Source organism: Rissa tridactyla, chromosome 2 (assembly GCF_028500815.1).
Source record: "Rissa tridactyla isolate bRisTri1 chromosome 2, bRisTri1.patW.cur.20221130, whole genome shotgun sequence".
NCBI classification, from domain to species: domain Eukaryota; kingdom Metazoa; phylum Chordata; class Aves; order Charadriiformes; family Laridae; genus Rissa; species Rissa tridactyla.
In genome coordinates this window covers 100,812,741-100,823,768 of record NC_071467.1, presented here as the reverse complement: position 1 = coordinate 100,823,768, position 11,028 = coordinate 100,812,741, and the positions used below count along the sequence as shown (strand labels likewise).

The 11,028-nt window shown below is 48.3% G+C and overlaps 1 protein-coding gene across 1 annotated transcript; it reads right to left on the bottom strand.

Moving 5' to 3' along the window:
* Window positions 1-3,751: 3,751 nt before the first annotated feature.
* On the bottom strand, window positions 3,752-10,816 carry NRSN1 (neurensin 1). Its single transcript, XM_054191797.1, has 3 exons — window positions 10,705-10,816; window positions 6,509-6,706; window positions 3,752-5,477 (listed from the first exon to the last, which is right to left on the bottom strand). Exons 2-3 carry the CDS (start codon window positions 6,695-6,697, stop codon window positions 5,079-5,081), a joined length of 588 nt encoding a protein of 195 aa, XP_054047772.1. The 5' UTR covers window positions 6,698-6,706; window positions 10,705-10,816; the 3' UTR covers window positions 3,752-5,078.
* Window positions 10,817-11,028: the final 212 nt, after the last annotated feature.

Below are 11,028 nucleotides of genomic sequence, written 5' to 3'. Positions count from 1 at the left end.
AGTTTTGCCTGTGCTTTCAATATTCGCTGACTATCTCTTCTGACCTTCATTGACACATGGCCAATATTGATGCTTGAAACGCTGCATTTTGTCAGATCTCCTCCAGGGATTCCTTCCCGCTCGCCTCTCTGCGCCCTTCACCTCCTTCCTGCCTGTGCTGCAGACCTGCCTGCCCCGTGCCTGGGGCAGGGGTCCCTCTTGCCTCACCCCTGCTGCTGAGCCGAAAATAGTCATGGAGGCTGAAGAAGGAAATACCAGGGTGCAAGGTTCCTGAAGGAGGCAGGGTAAGAAAGGGCAGCAGATGCTGAAGTCATTAGGCAAGTAGATGCAGGGAAATAATGACGTTCCAGAAAGGTCTCTTGCTGGCCCGACAAGCATCCTCCCAGTCTCAGACTGGGGGTGCCTTTAGCTGGGCAACGGCCTGGAGCTGTGAGTCCTGAGGCTGAAATTGCTGGAGCAGTGTATCTAGTACGTTGCTAAATTGAGTAGCTTATTAGCAGTGTTTAAAAATGATCTCCCGTCTTTATTTGCAAAAACCCATGAATGGGAAAGGGGGCCTGCAAAAAGCAGCTGCAAATGATTAGACAAAACAATAAAACCAGTTAATTGCATGCTGTTTGCGGAGCCATTGGAAGTACTGGCCTGACTTACTGTTAATATTGCAGAGATTATTTTCATTAACAGTCCCTCTGTAAATTATCTGACAGCAAAACTGAGCTTTGCCCTGCTTAATGTATATCAAGTGAACTAATGCAGGAAACACGCACTGTCTGGTCTGCCGCACGTCCAGGTAAGAGCTAAAGAAAATCAGGGCACGGATGGATTGTTTGCCCAGAGGTCAGAAGGAGCACACGCGGTCTCTAAATATCGGAAATAGGAGGAGGATACGTGGGTCTCCCCATTTGCAGTGATGTTCCTCGGGGGCAAACTGTGCCACGGGGATGACCTGGCAAAACCCAAACATCGCTTCTGTAAGTGGCGTGGGGGCATTAGCCCCAAATGGCCGGCGCGGGATAATGCTCCACAGCGATGCTGCTTCTCTCGGCAGTGGAAGTGGTGGGATGAGGAAGGAGCGAGGCTGTGTGCGCCTCCAAAGCCCGCTCAGGGGGCATCGTGTTGTCTCGCTGCCCCCGAGGTGCAGTGAGCTGAGAGGCAGCCTGCTGTGTGATGGCAGCACGACCGGTCAGCGAATAAGCCAAAGCGCTAATTCCTTTATTTTACCAAAATTGTTGCTCTGCTATTAGCCCTTTGATAGAAAGCTGCTGGCAAAGTGCATCCAACTAAGGTTCTTGCGGTCTTTTGCTGTCTCACGTGGATTTCACGTCCTTGGGGGCTGAAGAGCCTCCCTGGCATGCAGGTGCTGCTGCTGCTGCTGCTGCTCTCCCCCTGCCAAACCTGCCTCTCTGCTGGCCACCGCTCAGGACGCTGCAGCCTCCACGCTCCGCTGCCACTGCCTTGGTGAAGGGCTGTTTGCTTGCACTTGCGCGTGATTAAAGATCTCATAGTTGGAAACAGCAGGCAGAGGCTGTAGCAGAAACGGGGAATTAAATCTGCTTACAGTCAGCTCGGGAGGAGGGGAGGTTTCTGCGTCTCTGCCTTTGCCTGTGATTCACTGTGCGCTGGGAACAAATGGAAGATAAAAGGGTCAAGACAGCCTGGAGAGAGGGAGAGGATGGAACAGATGCTAAAGAGAAGCCTATTCCGCGCAGTGTGGTACGGGAAGCAGCCCTAACCTTCAGGAGAGCATGTATTAACAAAACCGAAGTCAGTGATCACCGCTCCACAATTGCGGAGAAAATGGTGTGGGACTACAGTTGCATTGTAATTTTAAGCCAAATGAGGCTAGAAGAGGGGCAAGAAATAAGGTGAACGTGAAGAAACTGAAAGAAGCCTCCTGAGTGGAGAGGTCAGAGGGTTGGAAAAAGAAGAGCTTGGCTGCTCAAGCCATATTTTATTTGTGCTAGGGAGTCCATTAATGTGCCCTCTGGCATGGTGATGGCAGCCAGCAGCAGGAGAGGAAGTCCCAGGCAGCCCTGGAGAGGAGTGTGTGCTGTGGTTTGGTGGGGTTGGGAAAAGGGAAAAGATATATGGTAGGGGACCGGTATGTTCAGGGACAGATTGCCCTCAGCCTTCCTGGAAAGTTCCCAGAGAGCTTGGCTGCCCCTCACTGCTCCCCCGCTGGAGGCCATATCACAGCGTTTTCCATGAGAACAGCAAAAAGCACATCACTGCTCCTTGGCTGATGCTTCTCCTGCACCAGAGGGTGAAGGTGTTAAAACATTACAAGGAAATGGATCTTGAAAATGTTTCTCACATGCCCTAAGCTTTCCAGTGTGTGGTTTCTTAATAGTAGCAGAGTAATTTTCTGCTCAGTATTTCTACAAAAAGCCCCGTGTGGCACTGATTCTCTGCTCTGAAGGATTCCAGCCTCCGGAGGTCTCAATTCTGGAAAAGCTCTAAGCAGCCGAAACAAGGATTTTAATGAGGTGAAATGTGCGTGGCAGCGTTAGCCATGATGGCGTTACCAGCTTCGCTGCTGCTGATAAATCCCAATTGCATTTCCTACCCCAGCAAGCTTCAGTAAGATCCTCAAGGTTTTGGGTTTTTTTTTGGTTTTTTTTTTTTTTCCCTTTTTCTTTCCCTAACACCTGGGTAATGCCACGCATGACTCATCCTCTCTTGTACTGGCAAAGGATGTTCAGTTCCGCAGGAGTGATGCGCAGTGTGACCGGCCGACTGGTGCTTGTATCAGCTCTATTCATTACCTGTGGGGTCAGCTGCCCGCGGGACAAAAACTTAGCATCACTTGCAGGGGCGCAGCTACACGTGGGGTGTTTTAAGGAGAGCTGTATGCCCGTATAGGTACATCGGGTAAACAAGCACAACCTGTGCTTTCTTTTCCAGCTGGATTTTCAAACTCCCTGAGCAATGTTAACAAAAGGCAGGGGGAGAGAAGGGACTCGGTAATAGCTACAGGAGCCCTCACTCTCATCTCCTTCGGTGAACTTCGTAAAACATAAAATGTCACATTTCCTCCATGCACAATTTTTAATTAAAACCTCTCCATTGAAAAGGTCAGGACAGCTTGACTCTCTGCTGCCTGTGCAAGGACAGCCAAGCTAATAGCAGTAAACAGAATTCCTCCTGACCTGAAAAAGCAAGCGCTGAGGACTCCCTCCACCTGGAATACCTAAGGAATGGCAGCAGTGACGGCTCGTCCCGCTGTCCCAGTCCTGCCACTTGCCTTGTGAGGACTCGCTACCCATCACCCCTGTTCTTGCTCCTTTCTTTATAAATAATACACAGCTCCTCACCTTACCAGTCTTCTCATCTTTTCCTCTTCAGCACTGCTTCATCTGCTTCACCCCCCCAAGACTGCAATCTTATTTTTAAGTATCGGGTGCAATGTGCTTTTGCACTTCTAACGTATGGGTGCCAGTGAATTGTCAGATGCAACGAAACCTACTTTATTTCATTCTGCGGAATTGCGCGCACGTCACAAGCTCTTGATAGTCCATCTTTTTAGCGCTACCGTTTGGACACTGCTATTGCCTTGCTAAGACAGGCGCTTTCTTTGCCAAAGAAAATTTTACCTTGGAAAAGATCGCAGATTCAGCTGGAACTTCCAAACACAATATGCTCTGGTTTATTTAAGTTACAGAAGTATGAACCCAGTCACAGACCACAAAATGTTTTATCAGCAAGGGAAAGAACACAGGTGTTACCATGTACCTATTTTTGTGTGCTGGAATCTTTTTCACTCAGCACCAAAGCGACTTCCTCACCTCTGAGAGCTGAAAACACAGACTGCATTAAGAGACTATGAGTTTCAACTGCCGATTTCTCCTTTCAAACTGAAATATTAAATTTATAGAAAAACCTGTTTGACTAGAAAGAGACTTTTCACAAAATCCATGGTTGGCTCACGCCTAGAATTTTATTCGATCCATTCAAAAAATAGACAGAACTATAAGGTGGCACATATTGTCAGAGAGTACAAACGTCACATCTTTCTTTATATAGTTTAATTTAAATCCATAGATTTAAGACTGTGAAATAATTGCCCTGGGTGGGAAAATAATTAAGGGTCTTCCATGAAAGGACAAGTCTTCAGGTAAGCATTTACACATATGTATCTGGTTAAGCATAATTTTTTCTATCCTCTATAAAAATATAAACAGCATTTCAAAATGTCTTTAGGTAAGTATGTTAAGGTCATCTAACATGGCATTAATGGACTGACAGAATATGGGGCCTGGGCATTTCAAACCACATTTAGTAATCCATACCCAGCCAAAACTAAAACGTTTTGTATGAGCTTCCAACATAATACAATATAATGACACAAACAATATCAACCAAAGATACAGAAGTATGATGTTCCTCCTCCACCATGAATTCCTTATCTGTATTTTGTATTTTTTGTTAATATGGCAATGACTAAGACAAACATGGCGGTTTTGCACAGGTTAATTGTAACTCAGGATCAATTATAACTTGCCTTTCCCATAAAGTAACATCGCTGGGAAGGGACATGTGCCAAGATCAAATTAAGGGCACTCACTGTCGTGTATGTTTCACCCGTGCAGTATTACTTTGATAAAGACTGTAGCACATGACAGGAGGGCAAGTGCAAATTACAAGGGCAGAATCTTGGCTTCCCAGACAGCAGAACCAGGAGGTAAGACTAAACGGTATTTTAAAGGCAAGAAGAACATGAAACAAAAAGCAAACTCATCTAAACTTTAAGTAGTGGGATGTAGGATGTTCCTGGTACAGCTGTCATAAACGCACCCTATGTTTTCCAGGGATGCAATCTGATAAGCTGAACACCTAATCGTTGTTGCAAGGACTTACTCGTTCAACACAGATTAAAACGTTTGAATACACTGAATATATTGGTCCCAGGTCTGATCACATAATTTCCCTTTTCCCAATCCTAAATTTGTATTGGAGCAGCCTCCCCATCAGCTGTGTGTTTGTATAGCAGAGCACTGGATGTTGTAATTGACTAGCACGTATGCCAACAACAGCTGGTATTTTCCATTACAAGCAAGAAACAAAACCTAAGGGAAGGGTCAGGTTTCTGATAAAGGCTGGACATTTTGAACTTTGGACAAAGTGACAGGTATCTTTGATTCTCCCGGTGCTGGCGCTTTTGTGACTGGGTTTGCATGGGCTTTTATATCAGCTATTCTCTCTTTAAATCTCTGCTGAAGATACTTTTCTTCTTTGGAGTAACTTTTAGCAAAAGCAGACATCAACAGACACGCTGCCACGGTGGACCCTCCAACACAAAACAAGATTGCCCCTGCCAGCTTGCATATATCAAGGGACCCATTAAACTGAACGGCACGGGTATCTACCACAACAAAATCATCTTTCCCAAGAGCTTCAATTTTCGGTGGCACAAGAAAACCCACTACAAGAACCGTTAAACCTATCAGCATAAAAGCCGTCCCAGAGATGAGTCCGACCTGGAAAACAAACAAAGAAACAAAAGCCACAGTTAATACGCCTTTCCAGTTTTTAGTTGGTAAGTGGTCCTAGGAGGCATTTAGCTTTCACAGTGTCTTGCAGGTGGTTCTCTCTTCTAGGAGAAGGCTGATATTTTTCTTTAAGGTCATACATGGCCCTACTAGAACCAGAATATATGGAGAAACTGTCTTTTTACAAATCATATTTATATAATTCGGTATTGACATTTCTGGAAACAATGAAATATGCATGTCTACATCTAAAGAGCATTCATGTCCAAAGGCCTCATATCACAGAGAGGATCGCCATTTAACCCCAGTGCTTTGTGACTGACTATTTCTTTAGCTTTAGGTGGTAGTTAGCACCAACAGTTCAGGCCCTGATGATAGCCTGTCACATACACCACTCGCTTTTACTCCACGAAATATCATTCCTTTGCAGGGATTAGAAGGAAGCTGCTATTGCCATGAACAGACCTCAGAATATTTCTATCGCATTTCAAGTGTAAATGCAAAGTTTGGTTCACACAGAATGGCCCTACCATCAAAGCAGAGGGGTTGGATTAGATGGCCTCACAGGCCCCTTCCAGCCTCTGGTTTTCTGCAATTCCATCAAGCTCCCTGACCTTAATGGCGGTCTTGTGGTTTTCTTGATCCCTAGATCACACAGTGCCGGAGTTCATGCTGTTAACCTACCAGTCCTATTCCCAATAACCTGGCAGGACTATTGTGGGTGCAGAGCAGAGGTAAACTACACTTTGAAGCTATGAGTGGGGCTTCCCAGACAAGACTTTGATCTTTCAGTGACATGGCTTCTTGTGACAGAGAAACTAGAGGATCCAAAGACCCCAGAACTCCCTTGGAAGCTGATGTATCTTTGGTAAGAGCACCCTGCTTTCAGACAGATTCAGTCACCTCAGGGAAAAGTGAGCAACAGAAGGCCTTTCTGCATGAATGCCTAAAACCATTAGTTACGTGGGAAAGTCCTGAAATGGGAGTTTCTCTCTCCGGTAAACAGCAACGGGCAGTACCTTCCAGAACGTAGAGCTCCACCTGCTAGGCGATCTCTGGATCTGAAAATCATCCTCATACTCCCAAATTGAAGCTGTGCAGTCCTCATAAAACTGATGCAGGTAGGAACGAACTCCATAGCGTTGGTAACCTCCCTCAGTACTGCCCTGCGCATGCTTGGACCCGCAGATGTCAGCATAGGAGCTCATCCTTCCTACCTGCAATGAGAAGTTTCATGCAAAGCAGATCGTTACCGATGTGGCAGGAAAGTAAAGCTGGCTAGAAACTCTCCACAGTTTGCTGGGATGCAAAGACAGACCTTTCCTTTGCTTTTTTCCAAACTAAGAAATAAGCCTGGGAGAGCTGCATGTGGTGACTCAGCTCAAGCAAACCCAAGGCACTCAGCATCTTGGTGCAGCACACCCTAAAGGTGCTGCACGGAACGTTCCCTCCCTCCACAGGGTGCCTGCTCCCCATCTTTTGCACTAGCGTGTTACTGTGTTTCCATGGAGATTGAAAAAAGCAGACTATATCAGGTAACAACAGCCAGCATCCCTCAAGGGCTCCCATGTTGCTTCTCATCCAGACTACTTCTATCAGTTAACTAGAGTTTGCAACACTAGGAACTTTCCGAACTGCTGGGTAAGGTTTTTGGTTTTTTGGCTTTTTTTTTTTCCTTTTTTTTTTTTTTTAACATTTTTGCCCAAGCTTTTGAAGTGTAGGACTAAGCATTGATATAACATTCATAGCCATGAGAAACAGAGGCAAAATAAGTCCTAGACAGATTGAAACTGTATATATGCTGTACTTATATATGGATAATTAAAAAGATGGAGTGCCATAACGGCACCAACCTGCTCACTGAAGACAGCGAGATGGAAAGATTAAACCACTGCTCCCTTGGAGAAGTCAATGCCAAAGCTCTTGCTGACTAACAAAATCAGAATTTTGCCTGCTATGAAAACTACCAGCAATACTCCCTACTCTTTCCGCTTCATGGAAGTTCTCCTAACATACAGAATTTGTATTTAACTATGCAGGTCCCAGGCCTGAACTTGCTTGCACAGGTGCAATGCTACTGAATTCATTGAAGTAATACAGCCCCTAAAAGACTTGAGTAACAGGCCAACGTTACTTAAGTTGACTGACTTCTCTTTAAAAAAGTTCAAAAAGTCTTAGTCCAAAGGGAACTGTTAATCAGTACTTGCAGCTGAATGTCACAGCTCAATTTATACCAGCTTCAAGCAGTTCATCTAATTGCCACAGCAATTTTACTTAGAGGGAAGGTTTGACATGCTCATGGCAGCTAGGACCTCTCAATTTTGCAGCCCTACAGCCCTCTGCCCTTCAGGAATGGGTGATCTTGGTGGGTATGAAATACCCACGTATGCAAGAAAAACAAACACTGCTGCATTCAAATTAAGCAGAAGCCATAAAGTATCAATGGGGAATGCCAACAGCCTGAATGAAGCTCTTGGCTGGCTCTGAAATCACCACTGGTATAACAGTGATCTTCCAGCCTTTTGGAATCTGGTTGTGTTCTTGGCTCAGGGATAAAGAGGGGTTTGCTTTTACCTCTTTATAAAAACTAATAATCTTGGTTTTTATTTATTTTGTATATCTAATATGTATTTAGTTTGGGATTTCATGATCTCAGCATCTTGTAATTGCAAGTATCTCTCTTGCAACTTGTGATGAGGTAAACATATTTATCATCGCACAATGAGTGGGAGTTATTTTCCCCAGGTGTAAGTGACTCCATAAAGCCAACAAAGGGAAGGACCAGACAACGTGGCTTGCCAAAGTTCACTTGCAATACTCCAGCTGTCACCAGGAGACAATTTTAGAGCTTCTTTGGTTTCTCCAGAATTCAGCAAGCAGATGAAGCACAGCTGAGTCTGAACCAGCAACTGTAGGTATTGCAATTAATTTAAGAAAACTCAATGTAATGTGACAGAAAGCTGTATAAACACTATCTCGCATTCACTGTACTGTCTGTAGGTTTAATCAAGAGAGAGAAAGGAGAATGTGGTGTTTCTAACAGCTTGATGAAGAATTACCTGTAAGAACCACACAGCCTGGAATCACTTATATTACACATGGATTCTTTTTCCTGAGCGATCTAAAACACTAATAGGTGATTTCGGTCAGGCATATGAGCAAAGTGATAAATAAGAGCTGGGGAATGGAACGGAAAACCAAAGAATGATCTTTTGCTTGAAAGAGCTGTGATAGCATCAAGTAGTATGACCTTTTAAAATGGAAGGAAAAAGACTGCCAGCATCATTAATTCTCTTCAAGCACTGCATAACATTAGTCCTACTGAACATTTTCTTTATGCTCAGACTCTTCCACTTATGATAAGTAATCTCATATCTTTTGCAAAATATCTTGTCCCTTAGAGAGAAGGGAAGGAGGCTTCCCAGCCCTATATGACTCATTGAAGCAGCCTGGTAATTTGGCCTAAGATGGTCTCTTTTCTCAGCTGCAATGTAAACATGATGTTGTTCTTGCTACTTACAGATGGGGCAGAGGAACTGACACAGAGTATGGTGGGAGAAAACAGTTCTCTATAAATAAGACAGAAACGTGTGTCACAGCATCAATTTACATTGGATGAATAAATACTGCAGTAGCTATGATCTCCTCAGTGTTGATGTGTATTTCCGTATCTCACCTTCATGTCTGAGAAACTAAACGCTGAAGTGTTGTGAAACTTTTGCTAAAAAGAGGGAGTCACTGTTAAACAAATCCGCATTACGCATGAGCTCAGAACATGCATCCAGGCTGCAGGAAGTGGCTTAATCATTAAAAGTTTTTCAGTGCCTAAACCTGAGGTGCCTAGGAACACGTGGGATGTATGATCACAGCTTCAGAGCACACCACTGCGTAGTAGCAATCCATCCCCTAGCAACTTTTGTTTCCATGGCAAAAGCTGTCCTGTTTACTTTGAGCTTTACTATTCTCCACTGATCTGGGGAGATGTGACTGAATTGGTGAACAGGCAGATTAGAAGATGAGCATGCTGCAAGAAAAAAATTACCCAATAAATTTTCCAACTGCTTTGCTTTCTTATTGAAGGGCTTCACACATTTAAAAAAAAAGCCCCAAAAGCGTAAGGAATCGGGATCTGAAGGGCAGCACAAAGCAAATAAGGATGTGCCACTGCTCCACGACACCATACAGCCACCAAACACAAGCCACAACTGCTGCTGGGTTCGCGCATGTGAAGTCCCCCTGTCCCTTCTCCAGATTGACACACTTTGACCCTTCTGCTCAGAGGACCACGTTGCCCGCCTGTACCTACAGAAAGCGAGGCCCCTGTGAAGCGCAAATACCAGAATAAACAACCCGCCTTTTACAGCAGCCTCCGAGATGGCGCTTTTGATGCCTCAGCTACCCGTCACGTCAGCGGCTGGGCCAAGTGGCGCCCGGCCTGGCCCAGCCCGCCAAGGTCGATGCGAGCCCCCGCGGGGCCACGGCTCCTGCCCGGCGCCCTGCCCTCACACGGGGCAGGGGCAGCGGGATGGGCAGCCGCTCCGCCGAGGACGTCCGGGGTGCCCGGCTGCTTTCCGGGGCGACTCCTGCACCCCACGGGGGATGGAGCGGGGCCTCCTCCTGTGTGAGAGGACTGGGCAAGGCCCAGCGGGGGATTGCGGGGGGGGGGCGGCGGCACAGGCCCGGGCCTCGCCTCCCGAAGGCGGCGACCGCCCGCCCGCTTCCCCGCCGCCGGGTGGCGGCCCCGCCGGCCCACCGGTCGCACAGGCCGGAGGGGGACGCCCCGGCTGCCGGGCAGGACGCGCTCTCCATCGCCCGTTATCCCGGGCGGTGCGGAAGAACTCCGCAGCTCCCGGCGGAGACCTGGCGGCGGCGCTCACCCCGCCCGGACCAGCCCCGGGGGCAGGGGAGAGCTCGGCCCGGCCGCCTCCTGCCCAGCCCCATCCCCTCAGCCCCCTCCCGGCGGCGGCGGGGCAGCGCGGCACCTGCCTTCCCCGGGAGGGCCGCGACCCGCCCCGGACCGGGAGGTGACGCCTAGGGTTCCGCCGTACCCCCTGTCCCCCGCCGGGCGGCCGCCCCCTCTCCTGCGGGAGGCTCCGCGCCGTCCGCCCCCCCCCCCCCCCCGCCGTGAGGGCGCCGACGGTCAGAGGAGCCTCCCCCGCCAAACTGCCGAGCCCAAGTTTGCCGGGAGCGGCGGCCCCGGGGCGGCAGGATTTACCTGTCCCTCCTGCCGCTGCCCTCGGCCGGCTGAGCAACCGCGGCGGCGCTAGCTGCGGCTCTCCCGCCCCGGTCCCATCTCCGCTCTGCGCCGCCCCAGCCCCAGACACCACGTATTATGTACGGCCCGGAGCGCCGCTCGCTCCCGCTCCGTGCCTGCGCACTGAGCCGCCGCGGCCAGGCGCCGAGGGGCGCCGGGGCCGCGCTCGCCCCGCCGCCCCCGCCCGGAGGTGGGTCCACGGGGCGGCGGTGAGGGACGCGGCGAGGGAAGGTGCCGCCGGGCCCGCGGTTCCCCCTTCCCGGCTGTGGTGAGGAGGGTCCCTTT